The 19,109-nt window shown below is 41.2% G+C and overlaps 1 protein-coding gene across 5 annotated transcripts in view; it reads right to left on the bottom strand.

Annotated features, from left to right (window-relative positions):
• Positions 1-9,333, bottom strand: part of prkx (protein kinase X-linked) — a 49,658-nt gene extending 40,325 nt beyond the window's left edge. For 4 of the 5 annotated variants that reach the window (XR_010896729.1, XR_010896730.1, XM_067404475.1 and 1 more), the window contains exon 1: positions 8,653-9,333. Coding sequence is in view for 3 of the 5 variants with exons in the window: in XM_067404475.1 (XP_067260576.1) it covers positions 8,653-8,815 (163 nt within the window). In the remaining 2 variants the exon portion in view is untranslated. Of the gene's footprint in view, positions 1-5,329; positions 5,424-8,652 lie in introns of those variants that run through there. The other variant, XM_067404476.1, reaches the window with a different exon arrangement.
• Between the last annotated feature and the right edge of the window lie 9,776 nt (positions 9,334-19,109).

Below are 19,109 nucleotides of genomic sequence, written 5' to 3'. Positions count from 1 at the left end.
CATTTCTTTTTTTTTTTTTTTTGCTGAATGGTGATATACAGTATATATCTTGGCATTTTCTACTTTTTATGAAAACATATATAGAATGTAAACATGTAGGCTATGCATATTATGTGCAAATAAAGAAGAAAGAACTAAAATAGCATCACATTCTAACATTGTCACAACATTATAATCTAGAAACAAAAATAATTATATTAAAAGTAAAAGTTAAAATCACTAAATTAAAAATGAAAAATACAAACAAAAAAATAAATTAAATGTTAACTGGTAAGAGGAACACATATTTACTCATCTAAGCTTAGTAATTATATTAGCCTACATCTGATTAGTCCATTACAATAGTCACAGTTACTGCTATCATAAAAATGTACTTTAAACATTTTGTTTAAACATCGGTTTAAACATATGGCTACGGTGACCGAGAGAGCTCAACATGTTGCAAATAAAGAAAACACGTGCAAATAGAAAAAACACCAGCAAATAAAGAAAACATCTTCATCAATTTGATAACACATGCGCTGCAATAGTCCACAACACATACAAATAGACAAACGCGCTGCAAATAGGCCTGCACATACGATCAGAATGTTAACAAACAAAAGTATAAACAAAAAAACTCATCTTTCAGGTGCACACCATGAGTAAACATTGAACAATCCCAGCCAGCGGCCCTAGACAGGTACGTCAATGTGTTCCCTATAACATTTTCGTTGTGGTCTGTGCCAGTCCCGCCAGGACAAATGATTTGGGGGGTATTATTTTGCATTAAAAAATATTATTAATAAATTATTAATAATTATATATATATAATTTATATATTTATATATATATATATATATATATATATATATATATATATATATATATATATATATATATATATATATATATATATATATATATATTTTTTTTTTTTTTATAATTTACTTGATTTTATGTCTCAGATCCCAGTCAATTATTCACTACAGAAAGTGAAAGTAAAAATTCAGCGATGAGAGCTCTACTTCAACATGTTCTGATAACACTATTTAACCTTAATTTATTTCTTAATATTTCTCTTGTGGCCCAAATGTATTGAAAAAAAAATGAGAATTTCTTCTAAGTGTTAAGTGTTACAAGTTGTTTTGTTTTTTTTTAAAAAAAGCTTATCTTATTACAGCATGTTGGTTATGTATGATGTGCTATAAATTATTGCGGGGCAAATTAAATTATTAATTTAATTCTAAAAGTAGCCTAATCATCATCATCATCATCATCATCATCTTCATCATCATTCAGATCATCGCAGAAGGGCTTAAGATCGCTGGGCCTGGTATGTGCTATTTGCAGCATGTTTGTCTATTTGTATGTGTTGTGGACTTTTGCAGCGCATGTGTTATCAAACTGATGAAGAGGTTTTCTTTATTTGCTGGTGTTTTTTCTATTTGCATGTGTTTTCTTCATTTGCAGCACGTTGAGCTCTCTCGGCCACCGTATATGGCACATTTAATGTCAAACAACAAAAATGTTGGCAAAATGTATATTTTAGTCAGAATTATTGTGCTCCAATTCCATAAAGTATCCTATTCTATATCTATAGACCTTATGTAGCCCCGCCCCTTTTCAGTCCTGCTCTCGTTGTCTTTTGACTTCCGGTTTGTATTTCCACAGCGATCTTAAAATCTTCCCGGTCTGCTGACATTTGTTAACACATCTGCTTTAAACATACAATGCTCATGATAACTTTCATTAACTCTACAACAGGTAAATCCACTTCACCAGCTAATTATTCTTTGACAGCGATGCTATAGAAATATATAGGGCTACCGCAAAAACGGAAGTTCAAAGACAATGTTCTAAAGATGGCGGCGCGCTTGTTTCTCTGGTAAATAAAGCCTTTACAGTGGTGCAGAAATTAAGTCAAAACCCGGAAGACTAATTTGCCACTGCTTCCCTCAAGATTTTACTATGGGGTTTTATAATAGGTTTTTCAATTTATTACTAAAATAAGGTCTGTGGTAAACATAACTTGACTATACTTAAACGTTTAATTTGCTCTGCAAATTAAAAACATCCATATCGAAATTGAATTTTGAAGTTATGTTTATTTTAAAAATGTGTTTCTAATAAGCATCTGGGTATGAGTGTTCATATAATAAAACATTTACCACTGACTCTTTTTTACTCATAAATTGAAAAACCTCATTATAAAAACCCAAATGAAAATCTTGAGGGAACCAGTGGCAAATTAGTCTTCCGGGTTTTGACATCAATCCCTGCATCACTATATTGCATGCGCAGCTGCACTCGTTCATTAAAGTCTGTGAAGTTTAGCAGAGACTCACTTGCATAAAGCTTGGCAACAAAATGGAAATATTTGCATGCTTTTCTAACATTTACAGATAAAGAACATTTCTGTGAAATGAAAGTTATGCACTGTGTATAATGCATCTCACACATTAAACAGCACAAGTAGCCACACAGCACAAGTATCTATCAGAGCATCTGAGGGGGAAAGCCACATTAAAATATACATGTTAACTATATATCTTATGGGTTGTTTTGAAGCCCTTTATAAAGCATGTCTCACAAGCTGGATTATGCACTTCCTCAGCTATTTTTCAGATCTGCTCGTAATATCATATTACTGTATAATTATATATACATATTACAAACTTTATATACTGCCCAGCCTTACGCTGTGTGCAAGTTGTTGAAGCCTGAGTATGTATGCTGATGAAGATACTTTAATTATAGGCCTAAGGTTTACTGCATAAGAACATACACTAACATTCAAAAGTTTAGGATCGGTAAGATTTTCTTTTTAATGAATGATAAGAAGTTTCGTCTGTTCACCAAGGCTGTATTTATTTAATTAAAATACAGTAAAAACAGTAATATTGTGAAATATTATTGCAAATCTAATATGCCGATTTGCTGCTCAAGAAACATTTCTTATTATTAGTAATGCTGAAAACAATTGTGTACTTTTTTTTTTTTTCATGATTCCTTGATGAAGAGAAAGTTCAAAAGAACAGCATTTATCTGAAATACAAAGCTTTTGTAACATTATACACTACCGTTCAAAAGTTTGGGGTAAGTGAGAATTATTATTATTTTTTTTAAAGAAATCAATTTAATATTAATTTAATTATTAAATATTAATATTAATCAATTTAATAGAAATTCATACATTTATTCAACAAGGATGAAATCGATCAAAACAAATCAATCAAAAGTGACAGTAAAGACTTTTATGTTACAAAAGATTATATTTCAAATAAACTAAATAATAAATAAACTTTATAATTATCAAAGAATCCTGAAAAAAAAAGAATTCGATACAAATATTATGTACAACTGTACACAATAAATGTTTCTTGAGCAGCAAATCATCATATTAGAATGATTTCTGAAGGATCATGTGACACTGAAGACAGGAGTAATGATGCTGAAAACTCAACTTTGCCAACACAAGAATAAATTACATTTTTAAATATTTTTACATAGAAAACAGTTATTTTAAATTGTAATAATATTTTAATATTTCACAATATTACTGTTTTTACTGTATTTTTAATTAAATAAATGCAGCCTTGGTGATCAGACAAAACTTCTTTTAAAAACATTAAAAATCTTACCGATCCCAAAATGAAATCCAACTTTCATTTTGTCAAACAAACTCTAATTTAAAGACTGACTGAACTATTTAATGTATAAAAAGTTACTAAAGAAGAAAGAAGCATAGAAATAACTCTAAACTTTTGAGTTTGCTTGAACTAATAGTTAGGTAAAGTAAACAAGTTATAAATCTCTATGCAATGTGAATTTTATAGCTTAACTTAAAATACAAGCTCATTTTATAGAATTTGAGTTTATAGAAATTTTGTTTTATGTTTGATGTAAACTTCAGTTGTTAGGTTGACACAACACATTTTTGATTGCCTGAGCTTTTGCACCTTCTGATTTTTTACAGTGCTGACAGCAGGAAAGGCTTTAATGCTGCAGAACATAGCCTGGCTAACTCTCTCTGTTGCTAGTCTGCACTTGCTTGCTATAGGCTTCCAACAGGAATCCAGCATGACAAGCTTATTCTTGTGAAACTGAAACCTCTCAAGGTTGAGGGACTGAAATAGAGTTTCGATGTATATTTACAGTCTATGGTATAGATAGAAGGCTGTTTCTGACTCAGGATTTTATATATATTATATATATATATATATTATATATATATTATATATATATATATTATATATATATATATATATATATATATATATATATATATATATATATATAACACTGCCCGGCCAACAAAAAAAAAAAAAAAAAGTCACTGTTTGGATTTTAATAGGCAAATACTTAAGAGTCTATGGATGGATCATTATGACAGTGATTATTATTTTTCTAGCATGTTATATGTTTGGCAGGAGTTCTTTTAACCCTAAAAGATGGAGTGTGTAGCTTTTCATTTCTTAAACAACCTTGTATTAAGATGTATCATGGCCATATTCCAGGATGCCATGTCAAGATTAGGCTCAAACTGTGAAAGAATTGTTGGGAGGGATCATGAAGAATCATTTTCACACATGAATTTGCACCGACTTTAACCTCAATGTAAGTTTTTGGGATGTGCTGGAGGAGACTTTACAGAGTGCTCACCTCTTGCAGATCTTGACCAAAAAATGATGCACCTCTCGACAGAAATAAATGTTCCATCAAGAGGTGCATCAATTTTTGGACAAGATCTTGTATTGATAATGCAAGAGGTGAGCACTCTGTAAAGTCTCCTCCAACACATCCCAAAGACTTTCAATGAATTTAAGGTCTGGACTCAAACATGCCAATTCATGTGTGAAAATTATTCCTGTGCTCTCTGAACCATTCTTTCACAGTTTTAACCCTGGTGAATCTTGACATTGTCATCCTGGAATATGGCCATGATGTGTCTTCCAACATGGTTGTTTAAGAAATGAAAAGCTTTTAAGGTTTAAAATAACCGTTGCCAAACATATAAGCCAAACATGTTAAGTCTAACAGTAGTTTTCAGGTATAGAAATAAAATAATCATAAAAATTAAATACAGTCAAACCAAAATTTATTCAGACACCTTGAACATTTAATTCATTAATATAGTTTATTCACTATATTCTCAGAGTTAAACTGTCAGAAAAAAAATAATTCTGACTGCAGCAATTAACATTTAGTCAGAACCTCTAGTAAATTGTTATTTTGTTCAGAATCGTGAGAATCACAATCTCTATTTGAAACAAAAAAAAAAAATTGTGATTTTTAATTTATCCAGAATCATGCAGCTCTAATCCCACCCTCCCTGCAAATCGCTTACCAAAGCCACGCCTTCTCCAAAACATGAACGCACAAAGACCAGAAGTGAGACGACCAGAGACAACGTTATTGGAATACATCACGTGTCATTCGTACTACAAAAAACGAACGTAAACAACTTTTTAAAAAAGGGAATTAGATGCAGCAAATGGATATGTTGGACATTTCTAACGTGATAGCTGATGAAAAACTAGCAGCACTGAGCACAAAATAAACCACATCACCATTTTTATAACCAGTATCGGACCGAATACAATGATTAAATGAACATTTTATGGTCCTACGCTTTCCACAGATGATACATTTATAAAAATACATTTAGACTGCTTAACATAGTGATTGCTATCAGGATATGAGAAGACTTTCAACCAGTATAACAAAAAAATCACCTATTGCATCTTTAAAGCAGTATTTCATGTTAAAATAGAGACTCTAAATGCCTTTAAAATCCAATTTTTTAAGGCAGATTAGTGCTATCTGGTTTCACACTGCATGTCTTGCATACAAACTACGTTTCACAACCAAACACACGCGAGATGTGACAAGGAAACAACGCGATATCACGTGTGCAAGACCGGAGTTATTATTATTATTATTAAAAACGGTAGCCCGCAAGAAGCTTGCATTACGAATTGCCTGTGCGCTGATTTGCAGCGAAAACAAGAAAAAGAAAAGAAGAATATGGAGGAGGAAATTGTTGGGGAGACTGTGGATTGTGTGTTCTGCAACGAGAGTTGGAGGTAAATAAAAATAACTATGAACTATGCACAATACTGTCACTATCCATGATACATATTGTGGCATTTTTGTATTGTGACATATTGTTACACGTCTAGTATACAGTCACACCAGTCCATAATGTGTGCCTGTGTGTGTCCATTAATTTCCTATGGCTGTCATTTTTGATCGCGAATAACACAAGTGTGACTTTTTTTTTTTTTTCCCGACCATTTAGTTTTCTTCAGAGTTTCGTACCATTCCGATGAAGTAACGTAATGAAGTAAAAAAACATTTTTCCTTTTTTTTTTTTTTTTTTGTCGGTCAAACAACACCAGAGGGTTAATCCTTAATTTAAATTAGTAAAGAGAAGTGAGCGTTTTTTTTTTTTGTTTTTTTTTTGATTAACATTAAAACACAGACAACAGCACAGCAGGGATAATAGGCTGCTTTCACTTTAAGAGCTGAATGGATCCAATATAGTGGTCCACAAGTGTTTTATTTCTCAACTGTTTATGTGCATTTAAGAAATAACTTACTATGTTTACAAGGATACTTGCCAAGACTGAAATTTTAATATAATTTTGTATGAATTAGAAGACGTTTAAAAGAACTTAATTCAGTGTTTGCACGCAGTCTAAAACACAGCTTTGGATGTGTGCGCAATAACAAAAATAACTTTCTAATCAGAAAAACAAATCCAAAACAGGCTGACACATGTGCAAAATGCTTTTGTACACATTTCGACATGACCTGGTTATTTTCTAAATGTTCTCCTCCTCACCCTGAGGCTCTTAAACAATGAGTTGCCCTTTCAGTTTCACATAGTCCAGCTAAAAGAGGTAAATAACATGACCACAACTACTAATAACTAAAACATCACACCTTAAAAAGAATGGAAGGACTAATATTAGCCACTATGCCCATCACCATGACTCGATAATGAATAAATTCTTATTCAAGCACTGTTGCTCTCACCTATGGCTAAACATCACTGATGGTGTTAATGCAAACTACAATGGTGTAGGTTGCTGTCTTATGATGTTTGTTCTATGGCTTGAATAATAATTCTGTCAGTTTCTGCCTGAAATCACATGGTGCTAATGAGAACGAGGAAGTACTTGGTGCTCAGAAAGGAGGTAGCATGTTCTCGCCATGCATTTCAATATAATAGAGAGGCTTGTTTAGAAACGGAGCATTCTATTAACAGATACGATTTGGTCACATGAGATTTACTCCTTGTCAGACAGGCCTTGTTCCATTCGTGTGAACAGTATGTATGTACTTAAATTACTTTCACTGCCAAATGTGGGAGTAGAAGAGAAGGTGTGTAATGAAACTAATTAAAATGTGTTAAGGGTGTGAGTGAACTAAGATAGTGAAGGTCTTCAGGGGCGGAAGGGAGAGGAAGAACAAAAAAAAAAACAACAAAAAAAAAAACAGTATTGAGTATTCTTATTGGGTTCAGTTTTAAAAGCAAGAAAATCACTACTATAAACTTCAGATTATTAGTAGTAAATTATAAACTAATTTTATAATTAGCATTGCACCGATGTAAGTGACTGCAGACTTTGTTGAAGTTTTTGGCTCTCCCATTTTGGAACAAAAATTAGGCTAGGTGGGGGAACAAAATGAGATCAGTTAATGTGTGTTTGTAATATACTGCTGTTCAAAAGGTTTGGGTTGGTAAGATTTTTAAAATACGTCTCTTACACTCACCAATTCTGCATTTATTTGATCAAAAATACAGTAAAAACAGTAATATTGTGAAATATTATTACAAAATAAAATAATTCATAAAATAATTGTTTTCTAATTTTATATATTTTACAATGTAATTTATTCCTGTTATGGCAAAGCTGAATTTTTAGCATCATTACTCCTGTCTTGAGTGTCACATGATCATTCAGAAGTCAAGTGTATTTTATGTTTAACAGCTTTTTTTAATAAATATCTTTAATAAATCTCCCCCCACCCACCCCCCAACATATAACATAGCTATGAATCATATTCGGTACTATGTGAATGAACAACAAGGCTATGAGAGATATACATACTTTTAAAGGGTTTGTGCTGTTGTGCAATTGGGTGTTGAGCTTTCAGCTGACTCAACTTTGAAACTGACTCAACTTTTTTTTTCTTTTTTTTTTTTTTTTTTACTTTCTGGTGTTATTCATTCTTGAAAAGTTAATGGCATCCACCCATGAAAAAGATAAATGGAGGGGTGCAGTCCTGAAAATCAGCTTAAAAATCTACTGGTAACAATTAACAAAATATCAAAAGTATATGTTTTGAACTATATTTAGGTCTTGCTCGGTAAAGAAAGGATGCAGGTGTACTTGACAGCCCATTACTGCAGTCATTCCCAAGGGAATTCCCAGGGCAACTTAATATGCTGCTATAAAGCTCTGGCTTGTCTCTTTGTATAGTTGGTTGACCTAAATGGTAAGCTTATAGGATCAAAAAACTAAACCTTGAAATGTCATTATAATAAGTCACTTGGGTGAGACAAACATGGGTGGACACATATAAGAGAATATGAAAACATTTTGGAAAATAGTTGTTGACTAAAACGTGTTTTAATCTGATGCAGAAGGACCAACTTACCAACAGTGGCAATGGTGTCCAGATCATCTAGTGTGTAGGTCCTGTTGGTGGTCAGGGATGCGGCCCCTGCGGATATCGTGGGACTGCCTGCGTCTGTCCTGCCACTATCCCGACCAGAACTGCTTTCATTATTTATTCCAGCTTTGCCTTTAGTTGATGCCATCTTCTTCCGTATGATTTTCTAACTCTAGCCACATTAATGGCCAATTCTAGATATCAAGTCTAGAATTTCCGCTTTTGGAAAACGCGCTATCGATAACATACACATTGATCTGTTTTGGTCAAGTTAACATATCCTTTGTTCGCACAAACCAGACTGTGACCCTCTGCTTTCCATCGCTTGGCAACCAGAAATGTATCAAAACAATAAAGACTAGTAAACAGCAAGTCATTAAAATATTAAGCGATTCATGTCAATGGGACTGTCATTTATTCTCTACTTTAATACGGACGTCCCCTGTGCGACTACTGCACGTTAACAAAGACAGGAGTGGACAGGATTCAAACTTCAAGTCTTACGAATCCAGGAGGTTATCCAGTCGATAATTTTCAGGAACAAGGATACGGCATAAACGTTGGTTGATGGTCCCCTAATGTATACTGCCAGATATTAGATACATTTCAATTATTTACTATCCCCTTCCGTACCCATCAAGAAATCGGAACCCATTTCCCCTTCAAAACATCGCTCAGCGGCAAGGAAGCAGAGAAACGCTTGAAAATGACAGGCAGCGGCGTTGACCAATCATATGCAGCGCGATTGCGGCAATGTCCAATCGAACGTTAGAAAAGGCGGAGCACTATTTGACTGACAGCTTGAGTGGACGTATTTTCCCAGTAGTTTGTAGCACATGTAGACACAACGTAGACATCACCACGCCTTGGGTACTGGATGCTATTTTGGGGCAGGAGGACACGTTGTAGCTTCAGTCTTTCTGACAGGAGAATTTATACCTTATAGATAAGATAATTTAATTAATTTTAAAATATTTTTTTCTTAATCATTTCATCAAAACACATATTGTAGGCCGTTAATTATATAGCACAGTGACAGCACTATAATTCTCAGCCATCTAAGCGATGTGACTAAATACTGAACATAATACTTAACAAAATTATACAAGACAGTGATAGAGAGCTGCTGACATGACATAGGTGCAGTCCTTCATCTGAGACGTTTGTGTAAAGCAGTAATGGCAAATTCATAAATTATTAAAAACTAGGCTTTAGATTTTAATAGGCTACCATAGCCATCCACGCTATCATTTTGATCAAAGTTTACTCTTATTGTGTCCTATAAATTTCTGTTGCCTTCTTGAACTTACATTTGTAATAGAAAGCTCAAATGTGCAGAATATGCTGAAAAACCAAAGAATGCAGGACCTGGAGGATTTTCCTTCAGTTGGCATTTTAACTGCTCAAGGCAAAGAGACACATGCACATATCACAAAACATAAAAACAGAATCAAAGGTAGGTAAACTTGTAAATGGGTTAATTTGTGTAAATTGTTGACTGTAAACATGTTGAATAGCTTATTCAAGGCATTACTAAATAATAATAAAAAAAAAATGTATGATCCCTCTTTAAAAAAAAATTATTAACATTTTGCAGATTCTGCAAGGGGTATGTAAACTTATATGACCACAACTCCTATTTATTGAAGGTTGAAAGGAGGGAATTTTTTTTTTTTTTTTTTTTTTTTTTTTAACTCATGTTCTCTTAATTTAGCACAGCTGCTCAAGACCACATACAAAACTAACAACCCACTCACTTACTGTTATGGACTCACTGACCCATGTGTAAACCTTAAGTGTCTATTTATGGACTGTGCTCTCTGACCAGCCTAAGGGAGATGATCTAAGCTAGTTTACAGGCACCATGAAATTTCTTTTTAGACTTTCAAAAATGTGATATCTAAAATCCAAAGCATTTTAACAAGTTAAAAATGTCAGTTTTTATTCTGTTACATAAACAAGCATCGCCAACCATTTTTTTTTTTTCATGCCTCTTGCATTGAAGGCACAAATGTAATGGCATTAGCTAATTATCTAACATAAAATTAACCTAACATAAAACTTAACATAAAAGTAGTTTTAATTAATTACCAAAACCTTAATATCTAGCCAGTACCTATGTTTCACATTTTGTGTGAGGTGATATTGTATTATTTTCTATAATATAGTGGAAGTAAAAAACAGAGATGGGACCAAGTCACACATGTGCAAGTCTCAAGTAAGTCTCAAGTCTTAACCTTCAAGTCTCAAGTAAGTCCCAAGTATTTTTTTCTTGGGCAAGTCCAGTCAAGTCAAGTCCTGTAGTAGGTCAAGTCAAGTCCAAGTCAAGTCACCTTATTATTGTAATTTTACCTGCAGAATCTGATCTTAATAAAGTGAAAAGACAAGATATAAGTAACTGTCGGTAAATTAAAATAATTTGGATTTGCATTGTAAATACTCATGTTCAGTAAAATACATCATGGAATCAAACAAAATTGTAACTTCATAAAATTATTTATTTTTCACTTCTGCCAACAGTGTTTGAAATGTTTTAAATTTTCAACATTGAGTCCATAAAACAAATAACAGCTTAACATCCAACAGACTCCTCTCTGAACACCTCCCTCTCTCTCTCTCTCTCTCTCTCTCTCTCTCTCTCTCTCTCTCTCTCTCTCTCAAACACAGTTTACATACATTAAACTTTGTTACATTTCTCCTCTCTCTCACACAACAGCTTTACTGACATGAAAGGAGCTTTTGTTGTAGTATTGTTGTTCAGAAAATGTACATTATTTGGCACTGTATTTGGCATATCATGGTTTCGATTTTAGTTCATTGTTAAAATACAACTTAGAGACCATTTAAGCTTTGTAGGCCTATGTTTTAAATTTTCGGTTTATGATGAAACGGTGGTGGCGGCACAGGGTCATTGGGAAACACTGAATGAATGTTTAGCTGACAAATGTGCCAAAGTTGTAAAATCAGCTGCAGAGGCGCACCGACACTAAGTGGGGGCCCCAGGCAAAATTCATAAATGAGGCCCTTCTAAAAGATTTTATAGTTAAAATATCTTTGTTACCTAGTGACGTAATTATACAACATATAACACAGTCAAAACACATAACAGAACAAATTGTTTTTAATTTACAAATTTCATCAACAAATCTTACTAATTAAATAATGTCAACTAAATAAATGTATTGATATTTATTTATATTAATGCGAGCTGGATAAACTAGGCAGGGCTCAATTTCTTACTGGTCCCACAACAAAAAAATTTATAAAAGTAAAAGACAAGAAAATGGGCCTATAAAATAAGCATATTTATTGTTTCCGTTGTCTTTGTTACATTTAACCTAAATAAATAGGGTTAAGACACCAAAAGCTACTAGATTAAGTTATATTATAAATATTGTTAGACAAATAAACAGTAAGTAATAAAAGAGTAACAAATAATACAATTAAGAGTAATAGCACAAATAAATACAACAGAACAAACATATAAATTAAATAAATGGTGCTTTTCAAGTTTTTCATATAGGTTTAAACAGGAGATTTTCAGGTACATAAATTGTAATCTAATGTGTAACTATAGAATTATAGAATAGATTAAGATTTATTAAAGTTAATCGGTCAAGAGCAGTTACAGATGCATAAAAATGTTTTAATGTTGAAAATATAAAACGTTAAATAGCCTACTGTTATTTGAAATTATTAAAAAAAAATTAAGACACTTCAAATGTGAAATTAAACCCGCCAGTAGGTGGAAGCGAATCACTGTTAATGAGCGAATCATTGAGATTCAACCGATTCATTCAAACAGCTGATTCACTCAGGAAGTGTTGCTCAGAGACGCAAAACAATGCTGTGGACGTTGGAACTATTTTCGTTGGTGAAATACAGCGAAACAAGCGATTTGGTGTCTAAAATCTAAGTTCTTGTTCATTAAACTGTACGCTGAATAAAATCAATATCACTTGTGTAATCATGATAATATTTGGTAATCATGATAAAAACGTCTCGGTTACGTATGTAACCCTCGTTCCCTGAAGGAGGGAACGGAGACGTACGTCAGTAGTGACCGACGAATTGGGATATCGCTAGAGAGCCCCTATCAGCTTCGAGAAGACTAAAACAAGCCAATGAACATTGGCGTGCGATATTTGCATAACGCACCCCTCCCCATCCGGGGCATATAAAAGGGGGAGGAGATGCAATCGCACTCTGTTTTTCGCTGAGGAGACAACTGGTGTCCGCACTGCAGCGAGGGTACAGAAACTGTGGCGACGGGACGTACGTCTCCGTTCCCTCCTTCAGGGAACGAGGGTTACATACGTAACCAAGACTTTACCTTTCAGTCGGTCACGTTCGATGTACGTCAGTAGTGACCGACGAATTGGGATCCCAAATAAAACGCCACAGTTACGAACCCAGCGCAAGCTCTAGCCACCCGTTGCACCAGGGGGACGGAGAAGGGGGCGAGCTTACGCCGGGAAGTCTACTGCTGTTCCGAAATACCCACTAAGTAAACTAGACTACACTGGGAAAGCGAACCCGAAGGGGACGCTGCGGAGCCACTACCCACCCAGAGGGGAAGGAATTTACGTGGAACATATGGCCTGGCCCGAAGGGCAGAACGCATACATGTCCCTGGGATGGCTCCACCTAAGTAGGGGGAGACTCATCTGACAGGTGACAGCAGAACTCTGCTAAGGGAAGACACGGACTCACCGTAGGGAGTAAACGTGGACCATGCACATATGGAATCACTCGCTTAGAGGGATTACAACATATGGAACCCAACCAACAGACAACACCGAAGGTGGATGTTGGTCTGGCTTCAGACACTCCGCAATGTCCGAGCCGAAAGGGGAGGCGGAGGAACTCGACAGGGTTCACCGATCAGGGAACACGACTGGAGTCAAAAATGCACGTATCCAGCCCAGAGAGCGGGAATGGCATTGCAAGCCGACACAGAGAACAGGTTCAACGCGTCTACCGGCTAGTGGAAGCGAGTACACGGGAAGAAACCGGTTCCACACGTAAGCTATAAAACCTAGCAAACGTGTTTGGTGTCGCCCAGCCCGCAGCTCTACAGATATCTGTCAGCGAGGCGCCCTGAGCCAACGCCCAGGAAGAGGCCACTCCTCTGGTGGAGTGGGCTCTCAACCCGAACGGGCAAGGCACGCCCTGGGAATCATAAGCCAGGGCGATGGCATCCACAATCCAGTGGGCCATCCTCTGCTTCGAGACAGCCTTCCCCTTCTGCTGGCCTCCGTAACAGACAAAGAGCTGATCTGAGGTCCTAAAGCTTCGAGTTCTATCCACGTAAACGCGCAGAGCGCGGACTGGACAGAGCAAAGCCAGGGCTGGGTCTGCCTCCTCCGAAGGCAGCGCTTGCAGGTTCACTACCTGATCTCTGAAGGGAGTGGTAGGAACCTTGGGCACATATCCAGGCCGGGGTCTCAAGATAACGTGAGAGTCACCAGGCACGATTCGTCGACCGAAAATGCGTGCAGGTCCCCTACCCTCTTGAGCGAGGCCAATGCAACCAGGAGGACGGTCTTAAGGGACAGTACTTTTAACTCAACTGATTGCAAGGGCTCGAAGGGATGACGCCGAAGGGATGAAAGAACTACGGAGAGATCCCAAGAGGGTATGGAGGGGGGACGAGGCGGATTCAGTCTCCTCGCTCCCCTCAGGAACCTGACGACCAGATCGTGCTTCCCCAAGGACTTCCCATCAACTGCATTGTGATGTGCGGCAATGGCGGCAACATACACTTTGAGGGTGGAGGGAGACAGCCTTCGCTCCAGACCCTCCTGCAGGAAGGAAAGCACGGATCTGACCGAGCATGATCGGGGGTCTTCTCGGTGAGAAGAACACCACTCAACGAACAGGTTCCACTTCAACGCATAGAGACTCCTAGTGGAAGGAGCTCTAGCGGAAGTGATAGTGTCTACAACCGCTTGCGGGAGATCATTTAGAACCTCCGCATCCCGTCCAGGGACCACACGTGGAGGTTCCACAGGTCGGGACGCGGGTGCCAGAGGGTGCCCCCTCTCTGAGTCAGAAGATCCTTCCTCAGAGGAATGGGCCAGGGAGGGGCTGCCGTGAGGAGCATCAGGTCCGAAAACCATGTCCGGGTGGGCCAATAAGGGGCCACCAACAAGACCTGCTCCCCATCCTCCCTGACTTTGCACAAGAGTTGAGCAAGAAGGCTCACTGGGGGAAACGCATACTTGCGTAGATCCCGGGGCCAACTGTGTGCCAGTGCATCCGTGCCAAGAGTACCTGCGGTCAGGGAATAGAACCACTGGCACTGAGCATTCTCCTGGGAGGCAAACAGATCTATCTAAGCCTCGCCGAAGTAATGCCAAATCAGCTGGACTACCTGGGGATGGAGTCTCCATTCGCCCGCAAGTGGAGGCTGCTGTGAAAGCTCGTCGGCTGCACGGTTGAGCACACCCGGGACATGAATGGCACGAAGCGTCCTCAGATGCTTCTGACTCCATAACAAGAGATGGCGGGCGAGTTGCGACATGCGGCGGGAGCGTAGACCACCTTGATGATTGATGTACGCTACGGTCGCGATGTTGTCTGAGCGGACTAGAACGTGCTTGCCTGTCAACAGCTCCTTGAAGCGGCCCAGCGCAAGACGAACTGCCAGCAACTCGAGGCAATTGATATGCCAATGCAGCTGAGGCCCCGTCCAAAGACCTGAGGCTGCATGCCCGTTGTACGTGGCGCCCCACCCTAAGGTCGAGGCATCTGTGTGAACCACAGCGTGCCTTGACACCTGTTAGAGGGGAACTCCTGCCCGCAGGAACGAGGGGTCTGACCATCGAGTGAGGGCACGGCGGCAGCTCGGTGTCACAGGAACACGGAACGTGCCGCGTTGCCACGCCCATCTCGGGACCCGGCCGTGGAGCCAGTGTTGGAGCGGCCTCATATGAAGCAATCCGAGCGGCGTGACCGCAGCTGCGGATGCCATATGCCCCAGGATCCTCTGAAACATTTTCAGTGGGGCCGCTGTCCTGCACTTGAGCGTACTCAGGCAGTTCAACACCGACTGGACGCGCTCCTCTGTGAGTTGCGCAGTCAGGGCGACCGAGTCCAGTTCCATACCGAGATAAGAGATCCTCTGCCCGGGGGAGAGTTTGCTCTTGTCCCAGTTGACCCGAAGACCCAACCGGCTGAGGTGTGCCAACACCAGATCCCTGTGTTCGCACAACTGTTCCCGCGAACTGGCTAGAATAAGCCAGTCGTCGAGATAGTTGAGAATACGAACGCCTTGTTCCTTGAGGGGAACAATGGCCGCCTCCGCAACCTTCGTAAAGACACGGGGAGACAGGGCCAGCCCGAAGGGCAGGACTTTGTACTGATATGCCCGACCCTCGAATGCAAACCGTAGGAAGGGTCTGTGACGAGGCAGAATCGAGACATGAAAGTACGCGTCCTTCAGGTCTATAGCTGCGAACCAATCTTGGGGACGGATGCATTGAAAAATGCGTTTCTGCGTCAACATCTTGAATGGCAGCCTGTGAAGGAACCGATTCAGGACTCGCAGATCTAAGATTGGCCGTAACCAACCTCCTTACTTCGGTACAATGAAGTAGGGACTGTAAAACCCTGACTTCATATCGGCTGGAGGGACCGGCTCGATTGCACCCTTCGCCAGGAGGACAGCAATCTCCGCCCGAAGAACAGGAGCACTGTCCAGTGACACCTGAGTGTAGTGGACACCTCTGAACACCGGGGGACGCCGGGCGAACTGAATCGCATAGCCGAGCCTGATAGTGCGGATGAGCCAGCGGGACGGGCTGGGAAGCGTTAACCAGGCTTCCAGACGCCGAACGAGCGGGACCAAGGGCACCACAGGCGCACCGGGAGTGGGGCAGCGAGGCAGAATACTGGGACTCGACTCGGACAGCACAGCGGCCCGAAGTGGAGTCAGATTCTGTGGGGTGACAGCAACGATGGGAGACGGTACACGTGGTACGGCCTGCACCATCGGGGCGCCCCCCACTGGCGAAATGAGAGGGGGCTGCGGACACCAAGGCAGAGCCCCAGGTCCTGACAACCGCGCCCTCTTGTGACCTGGAGGATGAAAGGGAAACAGCTCTTTCTGTGAAAAGGTGGGTACCGCTGGACTCCGGAGAGCCAGCGGCGGGACAGATACAACAAGTTTCTCCCGGCCCTCCCCCGGGAGTGGAGGGGCAGATGGAATCCCCCCCTGAAGAGCTGCTACTTCCTCCTCCAGGTCGCCCGCTTCAGGATCGCGACTTCCTCGACCTCTTACCACCTGGCTTGGCTTGAGCGGGCTGGGCGCCCCGGCCGGCGCCGGCTCCCTGCTGTTTGGCTGGTGGAGGCTGCTGCTTGGCCAACTTAGCAGGAGCGGAGGACAACGCGGCCGGGCGCCCTCGGCGACGAGCAGGCTGAGGTTGCGCCGCCGGCGGGGTGGAGGCAGCAGCGGGCCGGCGGGGCAAGACGTGTTTAATCGCCTCAGCCTGCTTCTGGGCAGCGGAGAACTGTTGGGCGAAGCTCTCTACTGCGTCGCCGAATAGGCCAGCCTGGGACACGGGGGAGTCCAGGAACCGATATTTATCGGTCTCCCTCATGTCAGCCAGGTTTAGCCATAGATGGCGCTGCTGGACTACCATAGTAGCCATCGCTTGACCAACGGAGCGTGCTGTCACTTTAGTCGCCCGGAGGGCGAGATCGGTGGCAGCTCGCAACTCCCCCAACAGATGCTGGTCAAGACCACCCTGTGGCATTTCCGATAACGCTTTTGCCTGATACACTTGCAAAAGGGCCATGGCATGCAGGGCGGAGGCGGCCTGCCCACAAGCTCTATAAGCCTTCTCCGTCAGAGAGGAAGAAATCTTACAGGCTCGGGACGGAAGGCGCGGGTCACCACGCCAGCCGGCGGCCGTAGGGCACAACTGCATCGCAACAGACCGTTCGACTGGAGGGATTCCCGTATAGCATTTAGCCTCTCTGCCATCCAGGGTGGTGAAGGTGGACGAGGGGCTTGGCCTCGAACGAACACTATACGGCGTCCGCCAAGACCTGGTCACCTCGTCGTGCACCTCCGGGAAGAAAGGCATCGGGGCGGGACGCTGAGGACCAGTGCGACCCGCCCCGAGGTACCAATCGTCAAGCCGAGAGGGGCCGGGACAGGGTGGAGGGTTCCACACGAGCCCGACGCTCTCGGCAGCCCGGGAAAGCACAGCCATCAACTCAGGATCCGACTCGGCCACAGCCGCCACCCCGTGAGACGGGGGCTCAGCCGAGTCATCCTCTCCCGAGGACTCATGCTCGCCTTCCGATACCGTGATCGACATCTGGTCCTCCGCAGGTGCACCGAAGGACAATACCGGACGCTCCGAAGAGGGCCTGGCATGACACGGCGGTAACACCACTGGCTGCGGTGCTGCAGAGGCGGCAGGGGCCCGCGGAGCAACACTCGGCGGGGAAGCCCTAACCGTGACCCTCAAGTCACCCTGCCTACACGCCGACGAACTGTCACCCCGACCGGAGCCAGAGAAAACGGCCGCACGGGGCATAGGGCATAGGGGAGGGGACCCCCGCTCCCTGAGAACCAAGGAACGAGAGTCTCGACCTCAGCACCGCGATAGTCATGTTCCCACAATGAGAACATGAACCATCTACAAACGCGGCCTCAGCGTGCTGAACGCCCAAGCACGTGATACAGCGATTGTGCCCATCAGCAGGGACCAGGGAACGACCACACCCAGTAACCCACAGACGAAATGCCATCTCCCCAGATGCAGGGTTCGTCTGTAAAGTCTAATAGAGGGGGAAACTCACAGCTCTTTTGTGAATGAGACACACAGGGAGTGTCACGAAGTGTGGTAAACACACACACACGGGACCCGGCCAAATCGCAGACCAAACAATTGGAATTACAGCGGAACGCTGTTTCACAGCCGATGTTGCCGCCCGGACCCGGAAGCTCGTGGACTCGCTGCAGTGTCGTTGCGCCAAACACGGTAAGAACGCTGTTTCTTCTTGTTTTAAAGATCTTCTTAGCTGTAGGACACCAAAGCTTGGCTCCGAAGCGAAAGACAGAGTGCGATTGCATCTCCTCCCCCTTTTATATGCCCCGGATGGGGAGGGGTGCGTTATGCAAATATCGCACGCCAATGTTCATTGGCTTGTTTTAGTCTTCTCGAAGCTGATAGGGGCTCTCTAGCGATATCCCAATTCGTCGGTCACTACTGACGTACGTCGAACGTGACCGACTGAAAGGGAACGGCGCTCTTTGTTTAATCTTCATGCTTCTTCATGCTTTCTTTTTCGCTTTTGCCTGCCAGACGCATATCATGTCCTCTTCATGTTTAATAAATTGAATTAGTCCCTAATTTTAATGTAAGTAAGCACTGCGCCAGTTTGAATGCGGCGACAAAAGCATAAACATTTTTATACATTATTAA

The sequence above is a fragment of the Chanodichthys erythropterus genome, chromosome 12, assembly GCF_024489055.1.
Source record: "Chanodichthys erythropterus isolate Z2021 chromosome 12, ASM2448905v1, whole genome shotgun sequence".
Lineage (NCBI taxonomy): Eukaryota > Metazoa > Chordata > Actinopteri > Cypriniformes > Xenocyprididae > Chanodichthys > Chanodichthys erythropterus.
The sequence above is the reverse complement of the archived record's forward strand: the minus strand, read 5'-3'. Positions and strand labels throughout refer to the sequence as shown.